We start from the raw sequence: 23,673 nt of genomic DNA on the forward strand, positions 1-23,673 counted from the left end.
GAGGGGATGCAGCAGCCGCGGGACCGGGGGATGGAGAGGGGAGTGCAGTGAGGGGATGCAGCAGCCGCGGGACCGGGGAACGAGAGAGGAGCGCGGCAGCAGCTGCTTCTGCTGCTGCTGTAGGAAAGCGGTTCGCCAAGTCCCCGAGCCGGAGCTCTCCCTTCTCCGGCAGCCGGCGGGGATGGGGAGGAGGGGGCGAGGGAGGGGCGCAGTGGGGTCGGGGAACGTCAAAATGCAGCATCATCCTCCTGCCCCGGCAAATTCAGTGCGTGTGTGTGTGTGTGCGTGGAGAGGAGAAAGCGAGCAGTGCGGGGGCACTATCTGCACCGCCCCGGAGCAGCTGGGCCGGGCGCCGGGCTGCGCGGGGCGCGGAGCGGAGCGGGCACTGCGGAGCTCCCGGTGCAACGCCCGAGCCTAGCCGGAGAAAGGGTGGCACCGGGAGGGAGGGGAGGGAGGGGAAGGGGGGCGGCGATGATAGCTGGCTCGGGGGAGGGAGGAGAGAGAGCGGAGAGGGGGGTGAAAGAGAAAGAGGGAAAAAAAGGAAAGGACCCCCCCCCCCCCCCGTCCTCCTCCCTCCCCTGCTCGGTCCCTTCCACCCCCGGCACACACACACACACCCGCACGCACACACACACCCCATTGATCAATATTTGGCTGTCTTGCTGCAACTTGCTGCAGTCTTTTAAAGGAGTAGTAGAGAGAGAGGGAGAGAGAAAGGGAAACTGGCAGGAAGGGGTAAGGAGCTACACATGTCACATGTGCTTTCTAAGACGGCCAGGAGCATCTGCAGGCTGGATCTGGTGGAGGATGCTGCGGCAGGTGATACACAGAGGGCTCCAGTCGTTTTTCTACAAGCTGGGCTTATTCGTGAGCAGGCATCCGGTGTTTTTCCTCACTGTGCCCGCAGTCCTGACCATCATCTTCGGCTTCAGCCTGCTCAACCGCTTCCAGCCTGACACTGACCTGGAGAGCCTGGTAGCCCCCAGCCACAGCCTGGCCAAGATCGAGAGGAGCTTAGCCAGCAGCCTTTTCTCCCTCGATCAATCCAAAAGCCAACTGTATTCGGACTTGCACACCCCGGGGAGGTATGGCAGGGTGATTCTCCTCTCCAAACCCGGAGGCAATATTTTGCATCAGGCTGATGTGATCCTGCAGATCCACCGAGCCGTGCTGGAAATGAAGGTGAACTACAAAGGCTATAATTATACTTTTTCCCATCTGTGTGTGTTGAGAAATCAGGATAAGAAATGCGTGCTGGATGATATTATTTCAGTGCTAGAGGATCTGAGGCAGGCTGCCCTCTCCAATAAGACAACAGCCAGGGTGCAAGTGAGCTATCCCAACACTAAATTGAAGGTATGCTCTTACTGCATGCTTTTGCCAATTAAAGAGGCAGCACTTCATTTCTTGTCCTAAACAGCAAAGAGGAATATAATCATATCTATCTCTCTCTATCGAAATGTGTGTGATCTGGGCTTTCCTTGGGAAGCAGCTGAATCCGATGCCTTGCTATTGTTCTGGGAGAGGAGGGAGGGTGGGGGACTGGATGCTACTGAAGCAGGAGAAGCAGGGAGTAGAGAGCTTGAGCACCGGGAGACCTTGCAGTGCCCTGAAGGTTCAATATATGGGGGAAAAGGGACAAGAGGTCGGTGGGTGGTTCAGAGCTGGGTTGCACTATCACCTTTTCCAGCCTCACTGCTGTGGTGGGATAATTTATCTTTAGTGTGCCCAGAAAAAGCTTTCCTCAAAGACACAGTGAGCTCCTGTATCTGCCTGCCCCTTCCAGTGCTGTAGGAGCAGCAGAAGGTTTGGGCCAGAAGCAAATTCAGGTGTCCTACCTTCTTTACCTGCATGCAAAGAAGGGGAGGTGGGATTTTTTTTTTCCTCTCAGTGTGAAAATTATTAACTCCGTCGCTGATGGATGGGCTGGAGTTTTGGGATGGATACCAACAGCTGGAGGCTTCCAGCAAAGTTGAAACAAGGTAAAAGGTGAAAGTAGTTTCAGTGGTTCCAATTAAAAGAATAAACAATGTTGCACGAATTATGTCAGGACTATTTCCCTGGCATAAAACCTCCCATGTGCTTTCCCTCCCATCTGGAGCACCCCAGCTCTCCAGGACTAACCTGCTGTGAGTAAATAAGGTACAAAGTTTGCAGGCGGCTCAGGGAAGAACTTTCTGTGGATTACAGTGTATCTGCATGCTCCCTTGGGCATTGCAGCAGAGGTAGGATTTATTTACCAGAGTGTAACAAACTCCCTAGCACGCTATTTAGTCATGGCTCAGGTCATTGGGAGGAGGATACAGTCCACCAGAGATCCTTGGGGTTACTTGTCCCTCTTTTTTCAAAGAGTTCCTCAGGGATGAGGGAGGTAGTGCTCTTGCAAGTACCAGCACCAAGATCCTGAAATCATAATTTGTTTCTTCCTGTTCATTTACAAGAAAAAAAAAAAAAAGATAAAGTCAGTTCCTGTCCCAAAATCTGAAACAGAGACATAGATTGTTTTTACTGGTCTCCTTGCTTCAGTAAAAGGGCCAGGTGGGACAGCTGGGATTTGGTCCTGTGACTGCACATGTTACAGTAATTGCTTTGTGCAGAGTTGTGGCTGTTTGAGCTGAGTGTGTGGAAATGAAAAGGTGTCCTTGCTGCGGCTGGAAAGTACTGAGTGCAAGGAGTACTCAGAAAAACAAATTATTCTGGATTAAATATCCCTGAACAAATTTTATCTTCTAGTTGGCTCCAAAGACAATCCCACTATTGCAGAATTGAAGTGCTTCTATTCCATTTCATTTGTCTTTAAAGTTAAGATTAAGGTAGTTCAGTGGAGAACATTGATAATCTAGACTAACATAATTGTAATGCAGTTTTGTACAGAAATTGTCATCCCACTCTCTCAATCCAGATTAATTTTCTTGTGTAGAGAAACGCTAACTGAGCTTGGCAAAACTAGGATGGGGTCACCTGCAATGTGGTTTTTTACTAGTGCCTACAGCTCCTCCTTTTTTAAAGATAAAGGCAAAGGACAAGATATGTGATCTAGATTAGTGACCTACTGGAATAAAAGTGCTTGGTAGATAATTCACACAGAGAGAAAGGTTTTCCCAAACCATAGATGTCTGACTCTAAGCACTGCAAAATACCAGCCCAGTACCTTCAAACCCCCAAGTAGTTGTTGTATATCATCTTCTGGATGAAGGAATAAATGCTCCTATGTATCTCAGTTTAAAGTTGGACAGAACAGGCAGCTTTCTACCTATTTTCCAGTGAAAGAACATAAAGCCACCAAAATCTGTGACTGTGTTTCAGAGAAAAGCCAGCAATTACAACCTATTTCTGTGGAAAAAGAGAGTTCTTGCTTTTACTGAGAAAAAGAAATACACTTTGCCACAATTTTTTGTCTTCAGGTACGGTAAGGACTTTTTGTGGAACTATGGTCAGCCCTGAATCTGCGCTGGTTTTCAGCGATGGTGTGTCCACAGAGACTCACCTCCTCTGGTCTCTTTGGCTCCAGCTGCTGGGAATAAATTACTATTTTGTATAGATTAATTCTCTAGGTCATCCCTGTCATTTCTGTTGTCCCATCTATCAAGGGTTAGGAAGGTGTGTGCTCTCCTTCAAGACATGAACAAAGTCTTGGGTTAATCGAGGCTCACGGGCTATTTACTGACCTCCCTCTCTTTGCACCTCTGAGCAAAAGCTTTGGAAATCCAGGCCTGTGTTGCTTGTTCTGAGGTATCCAGTTATGCTTAACCAGAAATATCTCAGATGCTGCACCCACTAGGTTAGATCAGTTTCTGGGTGTTCAGTGGGGGGAAACAACCCCTGTGGCTGTATCTGTGAGGGTTTTTATTTCTTTGCTCTTGAGTTGTGACATGAAGGAGCAGTTGTGGCTAAACCTCATAGGACTGCAAATGAGAGGGCCAAATCTGCCTGCTCTTATTCAGTGTGGACCAGAGCTCATCACATTCACCAGTCCATGCCCTTGGGATTCTTCTCAGCTAAACTTTTCTGCATCATTAGGACCCACCAGATCTTCTAGGTTGCCTCATTTTCCCAAAGGTCACATTGCTTGATTAATACTGGTAGATTTCACTGTCTTTTTCTTTTAATAATGGCCTCAGACTGAACAAAATTTTTCTAAGAACAATATGGGGATTTACAAAGAATGAAGGTGCCCCAGACGTGTTTAGTCTGCAGCTGACATGGGTCAAGTGTCAAACTGTACTGGTTTGAGAACCACAATGACTATGTTGAGCTGCTCCAACCGCACTCCTGCTCCATGTGGGAGCTGCAAAAACACCTTGTAGTTTTTTGTTTCCCCCAAGCCTTGTGAGCAGCTCTCACTTTGTGCTTCTTCTCATCTCCTGATGGAGACCAAATTCAGTTCTCTGAGGTGAGGCTGGCTGAAAGCTGACTGAGGGTGAGTTCTTGACAGGTCTCCCATGGGAACTTTGTGGGAACCGTCTGAGCAGGTTTAAGCAAACTGCTCTAGTTTTGAAACAGCTCTTATTGGACTGCAAAATCTGGTGAAACTGCTCTACTTTTGGTGAAGAAATCTGTATGTGGAGGGTGATGTTTGTTTAACCATTACTTGCTGTATGTTGAAAGAGGTTGTAGCCCTGAATACTTCTATCTTCACTGCCTTTCTGTGAGTCAGGAAGCCTTGGTCTCTCCACTTGCCAGAGAAGGAGCAGAGACAAGGCACTCACATTCAGAGTGCAGACTGCAGCATGGTTTCCAACTCCTGAGATGGGTTTAAAATCCACTCTGGCAACACAGGGGTCATTGTAGGCTAGCTTGGGTGAACTAGGCTATAGGAAAACGCCGGCTCCCGTTGTTTTGGGGACAGTATCTAGCCTGTTCATGGTTATTGCTACGCTGCAGTCTGCAGCCCTGTCAGAGAGTGACTTGCCCAAGGTCATGCAGATAGACCGTGGTGAAGCAGGAAAACAAAGCTGGATGTATGAAGTCTTGATGAAGACTTTTGAGATACGTCCTGGAGAAAGATTCCTCATGCTTTCCTCACTCCAGGACATAGAAATGGTGCTCCTGTGCTTGGGGTCTGGATTGTTCCCTAACTGCATAGATTGAGCAAATCTACACTGACCATCAGTCATCAAACTGTTAAATCTCAAGTGTTGTCAAAACTTGGTATTATTTTTGTCAGTTGAGACCTTCAGGACAGTGCCTGAATGTGACTTGAGGGACAGCATGGGAAAAGGTTCACTCCTAGCTGTTATATCTACTCTGTCCTCGGCGTAACAGTGTGCAGTGTTCTTAGAAGTGGACACATTGTGCCCTTGGCCCCAGTGTTGGGGCTAAAGTGTGGTCTGAGACAGAGTTTATTCATTAATATAGACGGAATTATTGATTACATGGGGATTACTTCTTGTGTAGAGTCAAATATGAGGGAAGAGATTGTTTTTTGACCCTAATTTGTTAATAACCCCAGAAAATTTGCTGTCCTATTCTGGAAAAATAAAAATAAAATAAAAAAAAAAATTTATTTCTGAGTACAGTCCTTACCCAGAGGGAAAAAAACCCATAAAAATATTTTTTCTGGTATTTCACCTTTACATTTCTTTTCATGTTTATTTGCTAGTTTGTCTGAGAAAAGATAATAACTGAGAACTTGCCTCTCTGAGATCAGAATGAATATGACAACTGCTGGTTTAAAGGAATTTTTTTCAACAGATTGGTTTCTGTAATACTACCTTCAATTAATTAAGTATCAGTCATTTATGAACACTATGCTAAACAGCAGCCAATAAACCAGAGATCTCTATTCCCACATTTGTGATAAACACATCAGCTGGATATTGAATCTGTTCTTGCATAAGTAGAAAAGTTACTTGCATTCACTGAACATCTTGAAACCTCTAAGTGCAGATTTGGTAATGGCCAGATTCTCAATTTTTCTCACACTAACAGCTGTACTTTTAAACGCGTCTCTCTCCATTTGCATTCGTGGAGTCTTTCCCACTGCTCTAAGATTAATCCCTCCTTAGATGTCCCTGAGGTATGTCTCCCTCCATGAGACAGAGAGGATATAAAACCAGAGCCCACCTACATCAGAGTAGGCATCTGTGCACCAATAATGTCCACAAACTGATTATTCCTTCAGTAAAATCAGTTCAAAAATAAGATTAACTCCAAGGAGCAAGTGCTTCCTCAGAGACAATTTGGCTCTGTACCCATTTGTGATACCCCCCTCCCCAATCCAAACCCATGGGTCAGAATCTTGTGAAGTGCTCTGTGGCTGGCAAAAGCTGCTAAGTCAAAGCAAAATAATAAAACATGCAGGGAGAAGATCAGAAGAGGAAGGCTGGAGGCTGCAGAGAGTTTTCATCTCAGCCTCTCAGATCAAGACAGGATTGGGCAGGCTGAGCTCGGAGCAACTGCTCAGTAGCATGAAAGCAAGTGCAAAATGTTTGAAGACTGGTAGCATCTTCTGTCTCACAGGTTGGGAAACTTACTTGGGAAAAAAAGACCCTTTTGTTCTTCCAACTCTGTTTCCATACTGGCTGGTAGGACTAGGAAGGGCTCCTCACCCTTCTCACCTGGATGGGCTGGTGGAGCCAGCAAAGACTGCAAGGAAAATATTCTCCATTGACCTTTTGGGTGACCTTGGTTATCTGCTTCATGCCATCACCACCCTCCCAACTATTCCACTTTTTAGTTTTGTCAGCACTTGCAGGGGGATGTGGCCTTTTGTTCAGTGCCAGGTCTTGATGTGAATAATAATAGAGAAGCAATTGGAAGGTTGTTTAGGTAGAGAGAACAGGAAGATGCAATCGAAAAGCCCTTCAGTTAGTAGCAATGGCTCATTCCCATGGATCTTGGATAGCCGTCAACTGCTTGCTGAAGGAAGAAAGCCCAGTACCACTTTGCCATCTTCCTACAACAGATAGTCCTCTGTGGACATAAACAAAATACTTATTTCCTTTATTAAATATTTGGTTAACACTTGACAATGTTAACACTGACATAGTACCCTACGCCTTTACAAAATATCTTTGGAGCCCCTTACTGTACTGGCTGTGTGAGCTGTTGGAGGGCTCTGAAATTCACTCTTTAGATTTACAATGAAAGTAAAGAACATGTGTCATATTTCCAGAGAAAGATGCTTTTGAGGAGAGGTTCGGAGAGGAGATCCTTAAACCAGCTTTAACTGTTTAAATACATGCTCTATGGTAGAAGTGAGAGGAACTTTGTAAGGACAAAATTAGATTAATAAATATGGCCAAAAAATTCTTGAATTATTTAACATCCTTTATGTGTATGTGTCTATGCATATTACATGCATATCTTTGTCAGGTGGTAAACAATGATGTAGGTAAGGCTGTGCTAGACATTTCGAAAACAGTAATCTAATAGCAAAACCTGTATTAAACCTCTTCAAACATTAAGGGATAAGAGACCTCTTTGCGCTCTGCATAGTGCTTATTACAGATGTCACAGTGAAAAAAACTGCTGACTGGTTTTCCAAGTGAATTGAGTTAGGAAAATCACGATCTCACATTTCTACTGAAAGCTTTTAATTTATGCAGGTCCCACATCCACTGCACCCTCCTAGTGCAAACAGTGAGACATGGCTGGGACTTGAGCTGTGAAACAGCTTTAAAAACGGATGAAGAAAAGCAGGTGCTGTGTGTGATGGAAAGGAGAGGGGAACGCAACAGGAGGCTAAAAGGGCAAACTATAAAGTCTTTTAAACCTCTCTTTCTTACTATGTTAGTCCTTTTCTCTGTTTTCCTACCTACCAAGGTGCAAGATGCTCATGTGGAGAATAGACAGTAAAGGAAGTTCTTGGAAGTGGGGCTGTGAGGCATCCTACAAAGGGAGAGAGCAGTGACAGAGCTCCTGAGCATAGCAGAGACGATCACATGCAGTGGCACGTGTCATTGCCCTAGCCCTGGATTCACCAGGCGGGAATTAGCTTCACTTTTACACTGGTCAGACCATTAGGGAGCAGGAGCCTTGGGTGGAGTGCTGAAGACCTTTGATGACACTAGCAAGGGTGACCTGATGGCAGTGGGAAGATTTCCAACTTTAAAGAATTACTGTAGAATCAGCTCAAGGGTAAACTCGTAATAATTTCTTAGTGGGCAGCTCTGGTATTGAACAGAAATTTTGCTGAAGCTTTTTTTCTTCCTTAACACCACTCACACATTGGTGAGCAATTCCTGCACAATGCCAGTTCTGCACATCCAACAGTGGCTCTGTGACACACCAGACAGCCTCACAGTTGTGAGTTGACCAGATCAGCTTTTCTCACTGGTTTTATATTTTGCCACCACATATGCCCTCCTTCATTCCACCCTTGCCAGCAAACTGGTACCACAGCCAGGGAGGTGCTGGGTGATCCTGGGTTGACAGACTGGTATGTCACTGCCTGGGTAATATTGCAGAAGGTTTTGGTCTGATAACAATCTATAACTAAGATGGAAAAGTTAGTTGGCAGCACAGGTATGTGATGCGTCCTGAGTATGTATGATGGCAAATGCTTTGGTGTCTCACAGAATAATTCTTCTTTAGAAATACTGGTTGCATAAGCCCTAAAGCCTAGTTGTCTGCTCTGAGGGCACCAGAAAAGGTAAAGGGCAGTTCTGCCTAGCTGCCCCACACCTTTGAATGCAAAGCAAGTCACAGAGACTCTCAAGGTAATGCAGCCCACCTACAAAGGACATGCAAGTGGGATTAAATAAGGGCTCCTAATAAGGTCCAATCTACCTTAATTATTTCCTTGTTCAGTTGGTAGGAGACCCGGGAGCTGCCATTGAAGACCTCCACAGGGAAGCCCAAATGCCTGATGTGTATCCTCTCACAATATATAAGGAACATGAACACCACCCAAACAACTGGTTCAGGGGGCACCTAAAATTTATGCCCAAGTTTGGTACTGAAACAAGACAGAAAAGTTGCCCTTGTGTAAGACAGGGTCTTGCTTTTATTACACCTTGAGTAATTGTTTCCACCAGCATTACCCAAGTGTTGTCAGTCTGGTAGGGAGGTGTTAGTATTACCACATACATGGTGCATTTTTGCACGTGTCAAACAGCTTCCTAAAGGGTGCTACAATTCAGCAGTGGCCATGGAGCATTTTGCTGCTTCTATGTTAAATCTTGTATTGCCTGTACTAAATCATGTATTATCTGTGCTGTGCGTAGGGCTGGCCTGTAAAATTTCGGATTAATCTTTTCCTATCAGAAGGTTCACTACTCTTGAAACCAAAAGCATCCGTGAAACACTGTCTACCTTGCCCCTGATTTCATTTTGGAGGATGACAAGAGAAGGGTAGTTTCTTTTAGTTTCATTTTGACAGACCACAAACAAAATGCTTCCTTTTTTTTTTCTCTTTTTCTCTCATATTATACTTTGGGTTAGAAAATGAAGGAGATAAAAAAACCAAAATCACTTTAAAAGGAAATGTTTTCCTATGTTCAAACTTCGGGGAAGGAAAATCACAGCCAGAGGTTCTGCCTGGTAGGAACCCTGCATGGCTGAGGACATAGCCCAGACTCCCTGGACACGAATGTACCCCCAAGAGGATGCTCTGGCTCTTGTTAATGCTATTTTTCACTGGAGAGCAAGACACTGCATTGATGGGCCAAGTGGTCCTGGCTTCCAGTTTTCCAGGCAGGTTTAGTTTGTAAAAAAAATTTGCAGTTCACTGAGAAGAAAGATGCTGTTAGCAGTACTTCATTATGCAACTCCATCTCTTTGATGGGATTTGTGACTTAAATATAAATCACCTTTTTCCTAGCCATTTTCCAGGATGCTTTCTTAGAGCAGATTTTGGTTCATGAACCAAACACATTAACAAATTCAGTGCAGAGTAGATGAAACCTGGAAACATTCATGTGCGTTTTTGTCCCTAAAATCTACATTTCAATTTGTTCATTTTCTTGACTCTTACCAAGGAAGGGAGGTTTAATTCACAGATAAGCACAAAACATCCCCCAAAAGAGATTTCAACACATAGACTTTTGCATCCAGATGAAAACTCCATTTCTCCTCAAGAGTGGCTGGAACATGTCGTAATAAACGCTCTAGTAGTGTTTGTTAACTAACCTTAATTTTCCTACCCATAACTGATTTCCCATGTGCATGTAGAAAACACTGGTCACCCAGCTGATGCACAACAGATTTATCACAGTAAATTGCACAGAAATTTGGGACACCAGCAGAGAAACACAAACATTTCTGAAGATTTACAAATTTCTGTCCACTCTTTTCTTTCCCCAGGCTTCAAGATTAGCACAAGTATTAGGTTTTAGGTATATACATTTAAAAAAATTTCTCAAGCTTGATAGGCTTAAGAGCTCCACTGCTCTCATAAAGTATTTGATGTTTTGGTTTTGAGAACTTAATTTTAGAGAAAAGAGCGCTTTGGGTTTGGTTTGGTTTTGGGATTTTTTTGGGGGGTTTTTTTGTTTTCTCCTAAAAGAATAAAGGTTGTATTCTTACTTTTACCATTTTCTTGCCTCAAGTATCAGATTTTGGAGGTGGGAGAAAGAGGACATCCTTGAAGTGAAATTCATCTTAAATAAATGCCAAATGCTGTAATTGTATATGGTCCATGGTCTTTTCATCACAATATTCACTTCAAAAGGCAAGTTAAAACAGGTAGTTTGTCACTACTTAACAGATCTGAACTAAGCTCCTTTAGGAACGATTCTGATACTGTTCTTGGGGAAAACCCAATTACTTTTTGAAGTAGCAAAAATAACAAGGAAAAATAAGACAGAATAGGACATGTTTTCATTTCACTTAAAGCAGCTAAAAAAGGTAACCAGGACAGAGAATAGCCCAGGATGAAGCTCAAAGAAACATAGGTCCACCCTTAAACCACTTGAATTGGGTTTTCCTAGAGCCTGTTCAATAAGGATACAGTGGATAGAAAGGACAACATTTCAGATACTATTTGGTGAAGGAGCAGTTTGGGATGTGGGATGGTGATTTTGGTGCAGGACTATGTATTCAAGAATTCATGTTCTGCCGTGACTTCTCCCTCACATTGATTTTCCCATCATAAAGGAGGGCTGTGGTACTGCTGGGGAAATTTAGAGAGCTTGTTGGAGTTTTATGAGCAATCCTACACCTCTTCCATGTAACATCAAGAGGTCAAAGACGTAAGAGGTTTATAAGGTCAGTCTAACCCACTCTCTGACCTGTGCAGGATTATGAGTAAACCATAACAGAAAAATTAATTCAGATTGGCTTGAATGGGAAATCAGTCATGTGGGTTGGAAACTGGCTGAAAGACTGTAAACGAAGAACCATGATAAATGATAATGTAACAAGTTTATGGACGGTATCTTGCAGGGTATCTGGAGAATTTGTGTTAGGTCTGGTCTCATCTAACATCTCTATTAATTATCGGGAAATGGAATTGAATTGCACAGGAGTGAAGTTCACAGATAATATTAAACAAGGAGGACATGTCAGCAGCAGCTGAGTCAGAGAATTTACACAGACAGAACCAGGCAGTTAGAAAGCCAAACAGAAAATAATGTTATTTTCTGAAGAGTTTTGTTTGTATTCTGGTGCCCAAAGGGCAATGTAGGGTCCTCCTTTGGAATAGATTCCTGTTAGCTGAGTTTTGCAAATCAAAAAGTGAAGGTGAAGCACTTAAATGATATAATCAAGGTCAAAGACAAAGTTGATGTTGAAGTTGGGATTTTGCAGCCCCCAGAGAAAGGCCACTTGTATTTACTTCTGACTCTGACACTGCTTAGCAAGGATGGACATTTCAACACTTGATGTTCTCCTTCATCTTTCACCTTCTTGCAGATCAAGCTCTGCAGGAGAAACACATCTCCCTATATTGAGCTTGAATACTGCTTTGGAGGCTATGGATGATGTGTTAAATTACCAGGGAAGCCTTGGTTGTTGCTTTGTTTTGGTCCTTTTGTTATCTTTCTAGAAACAAATTAGTCTTTTTCTGGAGGCTTGTGCTGACTGGATTTTTGACAGATGATTTGATTTGGATGATCCCTTTAAGTTCTTTTGCCATGTTGTGAATCATATGATTGTTCCCCAGCACCTCAAATTCAAATATCCTGATACTCCTAATGTCACAAATTGACTCAATTTCGTCCACGTTGAATTTTGTCGTTTATTAATTATATATCCTGATTGTGCCAGGGAAAGACTATCATAGCAAATATTTTTAAAACTCAGTTGAACAGGATAGTTAGAAAATATTCAGCTGGACCATTTCTACTATTTTTTGTCCAACTTGACCATGACTGCAGACCAAGGGTCCAGGAATAGGCTGATGATATTTGTGAAATGAATTGTTGAGTCAGACCACTTTGTCTCCTTTTCTTGACAAATGTTCACAATGTCAGGACCTTTGCTGCAGTGGATGGGACCTGGTCTTGTCTTTAAAGCCAGGCTGTGACTGTACCACTGAGGGTCCATGATATTGCAATTTGTGGGTGTTCATGCAGAGTGTCATTATAGGATCACTCATCCCAAAGATGGGATCCATTTCCTCTAATCTGAGCCTTTTTCTATTCAGCAGCTACCCTAAACTGGGCCCAATGTGCAATCAGGGGAGAGGAGTGAACCTCCAGAAGCAATACATTTCAGTTTTTCTAAACATCTACATTAGGAGGGGGTGAACTCACCCTTCAGAGATTTCACGGACCAGAGACCTTTATAGAAAAGAGTTACATCAGGTGAAGCATTTCCAAAAGACCTAAGGAATAATCTGCACTTGCACCGACATGACAAAAAACTTCCCAGAATAATTCCGTGGGCAAAATCTAGGCTTATTCTCAAGTCCACTGCAACTTTGTCTCACTCCAAGTCTCTGACAGGGTTTTGAAAAACTCTTTTTGAAAATTATTATTAGACAGTTGCAAAAGAACTAAAATACATTAATCTGAATAAGGAATTAGCTCCCACTGAAGGAACTGGAATTAAATGCCATCCTCCTGCAAAATAGATTGCCAGATATTGGCAGTTTATTGCAGCAGGGAGACAGAGATTTTGCATAGTGCTCAGAAGACAAATGCTAAGATTCCATCATCTGGAAGTGCTTTACCATCTGATTACTCTTTGGCTTACTCTATCAGAATTTTTCCCTAAATATTTGTTTGAAGTCCAAAGCTGGCTAAATACCACAAGGTCCCACCATCTGCAGCATTTTTGTTTAAAAATCAAAAGTCCAGTCCTTCCTGTTCTGCCAAAACCAAAACCTTTCCAAATAGACTATACTGGTATAGACTGAAAAATCACTTTGCATTGCAGGAGATTTTGGAAAAACTTTTTTTTTTTTTAACATCTATCACATTAAAATAATTGTAAAATATCTATTTGGGGAGAAAAGTTTTGTTGTCCTACAGGGGAACATCTCAAATGAGTTGAAAAGATGGTTGTTGATGCTATTATTATTTACAGTGAATATTCTGCATTTCTCCAGAAATCCTTTTACAGAGTAATTAAATATTCATCTTCCTTGATATCTTGAGCTCATTCTTAACAGCAGCACTACATTAACATCTAGGTACACATATAACCTAACTTTAAGCATTTTATGAAGTTAATTCAACTAACGTTTGCAACACTGGGGGCTTTAGGAAGACTAAAATCCCTAAGAAAGTATCCTTGAATGAATGAGATTCAGTCCATGTAAGATCAAAATTGCCTTCCAGAGGTGCCCTGTTTTTCTCTTCTGCTGGAGCAGGCAGCCCAGTAGTCCTGGTATTTCCACCCTGAAGCTTTGGTTAAGCAGCCTCAGGACCCCAGAGCCTAAATTATGACTCTCGTGTTTTGAGCCTTGTTCTGGTCGAAGAGGCACATCCAAATCAGAAACTCTGCTTGAAGTTAATTGTGTAATTGAAGTAAGGACAAATACTCATCTGTGAAATACAGCCACCTTGAGGATGGAGCCATTCAGGTGTAGCATTGCTGACATTACCACCAGACTGTGGGGTCTGAGCACAGAAATTGAAGAAACGCTTTGCCAGCTGGCAGCAAAGAGGGGATGAGGGGATTAAATCTGTCTTCTTTTCTTTTTTTTCTTTTTTCCCCTCCTGTTGAGTTTGCATAAACCTGGATTATTTCTCCAATCCATTTCACCACGTGCCACGTGAACTTCTGCTCCCAAGCTTGGCAGGGAGGAGATGCAGTCTCGGGATGGAGAGGGAAGGGACCTCTCCTTTGGCAGCATCATCAGTTCACTCTACGAAATACAGCGACTGAAGAAAATCTAGCATCAAATGGGAAGATTTTTTGAAAACGGGTAGCTTCTCCAGCTGTGTGTTTGCACAGCACCTTGCACAGCAGGGTCCTGGGCTGTGCCAGAACCTCACTGGTGACCAGTGATTACGGTCTGAACCGAGAACTCGGCATCTGCTGTACTTTGTGTGGGTCCTCCCAGTCCTCCACAGCACAGGAGCTGCATTGAGATATTTTTCCAGGCATGCAGAGCTTGATCAGTAGCAGTTGTTAATGTCCCCTGCAATCTTTGGATGAAAGTTTTGGGACAATGCAAAATTTTCTTGTTGTCTCACACCATTGTTTATCACTTGTTTGCCATTGCAAATATGCCCTGTGCTGTCTGAGACAACACAAGACACCCTGTCACACAGAGTATGATTGAAAAAATACAGGCTGAAATCTGACCCTCATAGTGTCAGCAAACTTTCAGTGGGAGAGCTCTCCAGTGATGGAAGGCAATGAGAAACCCAAAGTGGAGATCATAGAATCAAAAAATCATTTAGGTTGGAAAGATCATAGAGTCCAACCATTAACCTAGCACTGCCAAGTCCACCACTAAACCATGCCCCCAGGTACCACGTCTACATGTTTTTGAACACTTATAGATGATGCCATGAGCTTTACCTTTTTAACTGAAATAAGAATTAAAAAAACCTGTTACAGGATCGCACATGACAACACCTTCAACTCTGTGGGCTACTAAGAGCATAAGATTTTACTGTGAAAGGCATAGGTTACAAGGTGACCTTGAGACAGATTTTTATAAATTTAAAAGCTACTTGCTGATGTTCATATGTGGAGGTGAAAAATCTCTTTGAATGTACTGAATTCAAAAGTATCTTGGGTGGGAGTCAGCAGATCCCCATCTTCAGTTAGATTTTAGTGCATAAACACAGGCCTACTTCAATGTCTCATTCCCACTTCCTCTTCCCAGATTCTAGTCCAATATTAAAAAAAAAAAAAAAAAGGGAAAGCATCTGAAACTAGACATTTTTTTGGCTCTCTCCAGCTAACAAATGGCCAAACTCATTAAAAACCAGCATGTGCTGGAGAGAAGGGAGGGATGCTTCACGGTAGAGAAATCGCCTCACAAAGCCAAATTTGAGACTCAAAAAAAAAGGGGAAACTGATTAATTATCTCTTAGAAGAGAGGAATTTTCAACCAGAAGTGTTGCATCCTCAACTGTATCTCCTTTGTGCAGTGCCTTGTTATATCTTATTGAGCACTGTGAGAGTAGAAGTTCCTGATAGGACTTGTATAAGAGTACAGCAGCATCTTGCATTCAAAGGCTGAGCTTAGTTAATGCTCCTTCGCTGTATATTAACCTCAAAACCACACTAGCCCCAAAATCTTGCCACATCACGCTTGGCTCTGTCTGATTCTCAGTTACTTCTTTTCTTCTTGCCTTTGATAAAACATTTTTGCAGCGTTTCAGTACTTTGGCTGCTGGTCCCCAGAGAAACCAGGATGAGCAGAGATGGAGAAAATTAAAGAGATGTTTGCCAACATAAAACATAATTTGAAAAGAAAAAAGCACCCTTTTCTGTGTCGTTATTGAAACTTCAGATTGTAAGGGCTTAAATGATCCTGTGGATCTGCTTTACTCCTCACTTCTTATTCTCTACTGTTTTTTTTTTTAACATTTCCTTTAAATGGAGTAATAAAACCAGGCAAATCCAATCCCTTTTGCTTCCTGGCAGGTTTTCTTCCTATTTCTTGTGTGTACTGAACTTCAAGCAGTGTAGGGAAAACAATTAGAAGAGGCACACAGTGGGATGCTCACAAAGCAAGAGGGCCCACAAACCTGTCAATGAAAACCTGAGTCCTCCTTTTAGGATCTCCTGTTAGGGACAATCATTGGATCCTATTCATTTCCCCCAAAAGTCTTCAACTTTTGCATATGAAGGATATGATGAAGTTTTTTAGGCAGTTTTATATCTTTTGCTTTTGTTGCTATGTAAAGAAGACAAGAAAGGGGATTTTCTTGATTTTTAGTATTTTATACTGTCTTCTTTATTTTACTTTAAAAATTAGGATCTTGTTTAACCTATAACTCCATGGACTTCAAGGAAGCTTAAGGTTAAGTATTCTCACGAGACAGAAAGCATTCTGGTGGAATATTGTCCTGTTTACTCCATTTGGAGAAAGCCATAGCCCTCTTGAGATAACAAAACTCTCTTGATTTCACCAGGGTACGAGATAGCTTTAGTTTATTAATCTTGCTTACTTTTTGTTGCCAGTTTCATTCAAATCACTGCATTTGGGATTGGATTTCTTTATTAAAAATGAAGTTCCATTCTTTCTCCTTCCAAGCAGCTCATTTCACTTTTTTGTTTGTTGAAGAGTTGGAAAATCAACAATACTCTGAGACTCCCAAAGGTGTCTTCCAGGTGTGTCATGGAAGACACCATCTTGGTGCATCACAGTTTAAAAATGGACAGAGACTGAACATTGGACTAGATGGACCACTGGTCTGCACTGAAAAAAGCATGTCTTGTCCTTTTATGCTCTTCCTAATTTTCTTCATTTCCTTTGAGCATTTTTAACGCGGAGTTTGAGCTGTGAATTAAGTCAGAATTAATATGGAGTATTCATTGATTAAAAGTGTTCATGATATAGATTCCTAGGGATTGCCAAATATGAGAGATGGTAAATGTGTTCTTCAAACACATTCCTGCATACATCACTGTGAGTGTTTAACTGCATATATCCAAATACTGGTGTTTTGTGCAACTCCCTTGAGGCACTTCTGTCATTCCTTCATTTCAGTAATTCATTCCTACATTTCTCCTTGGATGAGACCATGAAGACAAGGACAAATATTTTTAAATTGGACCTGGGTATTCTTCATGGCTTAGCAACTGTCAGAGACTTGTCTTAGTTTGCAGAGGTGGAAAGCCACAGCTGCACCATGGATTTCCCCTCTTAAAGTCATGCATCCTCTCCTTGCAAAAGGAGATATTTAATCTATCACCTTTGTGGTGATTGCTTTTACCATCACCCTTCATCCTGAAGGATTTAGGAGCCAGATGAATCTTTACCTTTTGCTCTGTGATACCAGGCAAGATCCACTGGCAGGGACAGGCTGTGAAAAGCAGAGGATGATCCCAAGGTGCTGCCTCAAGGATTTGCAGTCCTGGGCAGGGCAGAGCACAAGTTCAAAGGACAATGAACAGTGAGGAGGGAGCAGGGACCCAGTGCCTGCTGGAAGGTGAACATGTGTCACCTACAAGGTGTGTTGAGCCACCCACCTTCATCCTGAGTGAACCATCCCACTGGTCCCCAGACTGGGCATCCAAAGTAAGCTGTGCTCTTCATCCCTGCATCCATCTCATGGGGTTGGGGACCAGCCACCAGTTTACCTGCCTGTGAAGGTGAAAAGCTATGTCCCCGCTGTGCCTGTGTCCTGCTCCTGGTGGAGGGGAGAGAAGAAAAATGCAGATAGATGAGTTGTACCATGAAATTACCTCCCAGTGCTTACACTGTCTGTAACCCCCCTCATCTTCCAGCAACACCCTTCCCCACTTAGGGAGATGTGTGATCCCAGCCAATGTGGCTATTACTCATCAGCTTCGAGGACACCACTGTGTCCTTGGGTGCTGTTTAGGACAGCTGGGGACAAAGCTGTGCTGGGCAATAAACCAAATTCTCCTTACCCAGAAGAACTGGGATGAGATCTGAGATGGATCAAATGAGAAATTGACCTTATGACAGAAGGGGTCATTTGAGCAAAGAAGAGCTTGAAGACAGGACAAAGAATGATGGACATAAAGACAAAATACAATCTAGGAGGGAAATGGACTGGAGCTGGACTGGGAAGGAGAGGTCTTTCATTCCGGAGAAATGTGCAGGAGAACCAGAAGGTGAAGGTAGAGTCTTTTCTACTTTCCTCCTGTCCTTCTTTTTTCTTGACAGAGATGTTCAACTGAGGGTGGTGAAACACAGGAACAGCTTGTCCAAAGAGGTGGTAGATTCCCCATCCCTGGAAACATTCATGTCCAGGTTGGATGAGGCTGAGCAAGTTAAAGATGTTCCTCCTCATTGCATGGGATTGGACCAGGTGACCTTTAAAGGTCCCTTCCAACCCCAATCACACTATGATTCTCCGAAAACCTGCTGGGGTGATACTGAAGGAACTCAGAACAGCCTGTCCACTAACACAAGCTCCTCCACACAGAAGAGATCTCTAATAGCAATCACACTTTTTTATTGCACCCTTATGAATCCTTCCTTAATTTGATTTACTTGGAAGGAGTAAATCTGTGTTAGGAACATTGCTCTTATTCTTTATTATTACTTCTACAGTATATAAGTCTCTTGAAACACTTTTAGTTTGTTCTTGTCTCTTTTAAATTACCAGATAAAAACTAAAAATCCAAAGCTGCAATGGAAAGGAGCACAGGCCCAGAGTCATCAGAAAGAGGTACCAAATGGTTCTGGTTGCCTTTTGGTTGTTTTGGATACTTATTCATTTGAAAATCACACAAGTGGTCAAGGATTTCCCTGGGAAGAGGATGAAGGTCTGTGGGTTTGTTACCCTGCAGGATGTGCCTGTGAAGGGGCCAACATGAGCCAGGAATTACAACATAGTTCAGGTAGTTTTGTGTTTGCATTTTTCACTGAACATGGTTAATATCGCCTAAGTTTTTAGCATGATAAAGGCTGGGGTCAAGTCTTAAGTAATCTCATACCTCTGCTTTAAATAGAGATAGGCAGCTGCAGAGAACAAGTCTGACCTGTACCTCTGGATGTGCCTGACTCTTTCCAGTGACCATAAAACAAATTTGCTTGATCAGTTGGTGAACTGAGCCTCATCATTGCTAGGTAGCTGGAAATAATGAGTTGCTATTTATTCCAGCAGAGAGTTAAAGGATTATTTCCTGGATAACTCGTCATGGCCACTTTCGTATGTTTCACTTTTGCTGTGTGAACAGACTCCATGGCCTTTGCTGTGTCCCTGTTTCCAACCAACCAAGGTGCAGTTTTACATCAAATGCACTGCCCTCAGTGTTAACTTCCCCTGGATGCTTCCTCCATCCTTCATCCACACAGAATAGCTGCACAGGGACAAGCACAGCAAACATTCTTGTGGGTGTGCAAGAGCACCTACACAACTCTGAGAGAAGGAAAACTGCTACATAAAAATGTATGGAAAATGTTGAATGAATGAATCAGCATTACGTGCAACTGTTGGAAAGGAACGTTTCAAGAATTCTTGGTAATTGGTGGCTGTGTAATAGGGATCGACTGGTACAAGGTCTCCGTGGATAATTGTACCAGGGACAGAGAAATCAGTTTGGCTGAGGAGAAAAAACTCCCTCTAAAGTTTTACAGTGAGGCTGAAGGATGCAGGAATAGCCCTATACGTTAAATCTTAAATGAAAAGGGATTTCAGTGGGGTTTTTTTACGTCGAAAACTGGCAACTGGCTGAAAAATAACTGGCTTCATGCTAACCTCTGTGGGGTTTAGCATAATAATTTCTGTGACCTACAGTAGAGGAGGAATGTCCTTATCAGAGGGAGAAACAACTGCATTGATCTCATTAGGATGTTTATCACACAATGTATTTCAGCAGACATTCCCGGTTGCCCTTTGTTGAGCATTTTAAGCTTTTAAGATGAAATAGAGTGTAACTAGGATTGCATGTTTTCTCATAACATTTCTATAATGTAACTTGATAATGATCTATCACTCCAGGTGATGAGAGGTAGCAGTTAAAGAAAAATAAAAATAGAGATAAATTTGCTGGCAAAGGTCCTGCAGATGTACTTGAATAAAAGTGATCTGGCAGTAGGGAACAAGGGCTCCTCTCCTCGCCAAAGATCTGAAATGAGTTTTAAAACTCTCACCAGCCCTGATCTCCACTGAGTGGGGCCCTGGAAAGGCAGGAGCCCTCTCAAAAAGACCTCAAACCCTCCCTTTGGGAAGTCAGTGGAGGCTGATGCCATTCAAAGCAGAGATGAATTATAGGACAATTTGCATTGGAAAAGACCTCTAAGATCATCACGTCCAGTCATTGACCCAGCGCTGCCGGGTCCACCACTAAACCATGTCCCTCTGTGCCAGTCCTCACAGTTGGCCCTCCCCATCATTTGCTTCTGTGACTGCAGTCCTCCTTTCTTTCTGACTTAATATGATCTTGGACAAAGAAAATATCCCAGTAGATGATAAGGTATCCTGTCCAGGGCAGTGACCACACAGAATCTGCGGGGTGGGAGTTGGGACTGCAGCAGCTGCACTGAAATTATTAAGGAAATGAAAAAGGTCCCAGATAATTTAGTAGAAAGGGAGTATTGCTCATATCCCTCTAGGGCTGCATCCTGAGAGAATATGTGCCTACATGAACACCAGCAAAAGATATTTAACTCAGAAGAGCAGCTGGTTTTGTTTAACCTGGGAGGTCCTGCACTCAGCTATGGAGCAAGCCAAACATCACCATGCCACTCACACATCTTCTTAGGAAATTAAGGGTCCAAGCATCTCTTACAGATGAGTTTCTAGCCTGAAGTGTGGAAGGGGTTTATTCTGTATCCTTCCATTCACTGTTAGTAATTTTTACTACTGAACAGACAAGGAGTTTGGATTTTCAACCACGTGCAAGGTTAGGTCTGCATAAACAGAGGTGGTGAAGTCCATCATGCTGGGTGAAAAGGAAGGTGAATTTGTTCATGACTGTCATCTTAGTTCTCATTCTCCTCCCTTTCGGAGTCTAAATATACCAAACAGCTTTGGGACATCTAGAGAAAGAGAGGGGAGGACACAGAAATCAATTTAACAGTATACATAGAAGCAAAGATTTTAGCTTGGCCTCTGTTTTAGATCAAATATCACATGACCCAGCAAGTGATCTATAATTCATGCCATCTTTAAAGATGTTTGGATCTGGAGAGAATTAGCTGCCATCAGAATCTGGGAGAACAGACACTGTGAAGTTTTCATTAGACATTTAAAAAAAATGTTAAAAGAGAGAGAGAAAGACACATGGACACAGCCTGGAAATCTGAAATTCAGGTTCCAGCCATGTAAGTGACCTTGCTAAAGACAGTTAACATCTTATGTTGCAGATCCTCTGGAGATACATGGGTGTAAGGTGGTATATAACCAATAACTATTATTATTATTCTATTTTTTTTAGGTTTTCTGCGTACAGGATCAGAGAGTAGCAAGAGATGTAGGTAAAAAGTGTAAGGGGTAGTCTGAAACATGAAACTACTGTTATGAAGCTAAAAATATCATCATGTAGGCATATACCAGGAAGGACATGCTAATTATCGCATAAAATAAAGTGTGGTTTTTTATGAGGAACTAGGTGGAATCTGGTTCAAAACCTACCTGGTTCTTCAGGCATCATTTACACAAGCCACTGTGGCCTTGTTTTTCCCAGACCTTAGGCTTAGTCCAGGTGCTTAGCTGTTCATGTCTCCTTCTTTCACTAAGGTGGTCCTGGAGGATAAAAAAGACCTTGGTATAGTGAATAACTCCCTGAAGTTCCCATGAGATACCAAGAAAGAGTTAATTCCCTGGCTTGGAGGCCTCTTGGAGTCCTGTTGGCAGCACTGGATTCCATTTTCCTACATCAGCTGCCATCTGTAAAATGGGATGAAAGACTATATTTTCATCATATTTTTTCTGTGTTCCTTGCTGAGACTATAGCCACTGCTGGAACAACCTTACTCAGCACAACAGGAACGTTTTCTCTCTTTAGAGTGTTTGGCAAAGGCAACATGTGGGGGAATGGCTTTAAACTGAAAGAAAGTGAGTTTAGATTAAATATTAGTAATATTTCAGGGTGGTAAGGTGTTGGAACAGGTTACCCAGAAACTGTGAGTGCTCTGTCCCTGATGAAAGTGTTCAAGGCCAGGTTGGACACAACTTGGTCTATTGGAAGGTGTTCCTGTCCATCATGGGGGATTAGAACTCAATGATCTCTGAAGTCCCTTCCAATCCAAACCATTCTGTGATTCTGTGATTCTCTAAGATCTGTATTAGAGAAGGGCCCCATTTTCCCATGTGTTGTGGCACCAGATTCATGTTTGCATGTTATAAAAGCAGCAAAGGCAAACCCCTTGCTTAGATAGGAAACAATCTGCCTTTGGAAGCAAAGGAACGGACAAAATGACCTCAAAGAAATCCAGCATCTGTGATTTCCTCAATTCCATACGAAAGCTTACTCTCTGTTTTGCTGACATATGAGTTGGGTGCCCTGTTGTACATCAGTGTAAAAAATAGCTGTTATCTGCTGTTTCGTGGGAGATATGGTAGAACATGATTTATTTGCAGCTGCTCTGCTGCCTCTTTTGAAATGTTGCCATTGCTCGGTGCACTTTTCGCAGGGGAAGGCAGATGGTCATCACAAAGTTTCCCATAACCTTGCCGTGTGTGCTGCACAGTGGAGCAATGAAACCTGAATTACAGTGCATGGGCTGGGTTTGGAGCTGTGCTGCTAAAGCCTCCTGCAGCGGCTGCAAACCTCTGAATATCAGCACTGCATATACATGTGCTGAGGAAATATGACATTTCTCCCTAAAATTTCAAAGCCAGTGCCAAATGGGATTTTTAACTGCAAAGTTGCATGCAATGTGAGCCTGGACTGCATTACTCAAACATTAATTACAGGCTCGGAAATGTATTTTTTGTGTACATATTAAGTGTGAACTCTCCTTAGAAAAAGTAGAAATAATCAAAACAGGATTCTAGCATGAAATGGTGGGGACGAGGATCTTTTGGAGTCCAAACAGCACCAGCTGCCCCTCTGTGCCAGCTGTCTCTGCTTGTGTGACATTTGCAATGAGGCTTCAGGTGATTTGAGAAGCTGGTATTAGACTGCAATTCACCTTTCGTGTCAGCTCGCGCCAGGATACCTTGCCAGAAGCCGTTATTTCGGTGGGAAATAACAACAGGGAATAGGGGAAAAATGAACTTCTGAAAAGCATTTTGTCACGTTCCCTGGGCTGTGGCAGGCAAATGCCGGAAACAGTGTGAGCTCATGCCATGAAAGCAGGCATAGGCAGAAATTTCTCAGTGAGAGGATTACCTCCTTTACATACCTGATTGAAGGCAAGGTGAGTACACAAAACATTTTCAGCACGGTCTCCCTGTTTCTGATGTTTATTTTCTCTATGAGCAGACATGCTGGAAGACACCTATGTTTCATAAAGTCCTGCTTCACTGATTTTTCTTTAGGATGGGAATCATTACTACGAATGGGTCTGGCAATTTCAGATAATGACCTGTGTGCAGCACAGGTGCTTCTAGAAATGGTTAATGCTGAATGTAATAGATGTTAAAATATCTCCCTCAAATTGTTCTGGCCTTTTGCAGATGACTGCTTCCATGTGTGTGTGTAGGGCAGAACCTCTCCCAAATTCAAGTTGTCAGCTCATACCCGTAGCGTGTTTAGGCAAAAAGTATTATCTGATGTGAACTCACTGCTGCA

General features: G+C 42.8%; 1 protein-coding gene across 2 annotated transcripts in view; it reads left to right on the top strand.

Annotated features, from left to right (window-relative positions):
• Nucleotides 1–593: 593 nt before the first annotated feature.
• Nucleotides 594–23,673, top strand: part of PTCHD4 (patched domain containing 4) — an 83,858-nt gene continuing 60,778 nt past the window's right edge. Inside the window, exon 1 of one of the 2 annotated variants that reach the window (XM_027641187.1) lies at nt 594–1,182. In XM_027641187.1, coding sequence (XP_027496988.1) covers nt 757–1,182 — 426 coding nt within the window. In that variant the 5' untranslated portion in view covers nt 594–756. Of the gene's footprint in view, nt 1,357–23,673 lie in introns of both variants that reach the window. The other variant, XM_027641186.1, reaches the window with a different exon arrangement.

The sequence above is a fragment of the Corapipo altera genome, unplaced genomic scaffold (assembly GCF_003945725.1).
Source record: "Corapipo altera isolate COAL_440 unplaced genomic scaffold, ASM394572v1 46, whole genome shotgun sequence".
Classification (NCBI taxonomy): domain Eukaryota; kingdom Metazoa; phylum Chordata; class Aves; order Passeriformes; family Pipridae; genus Corapipo; species Corapipo altera.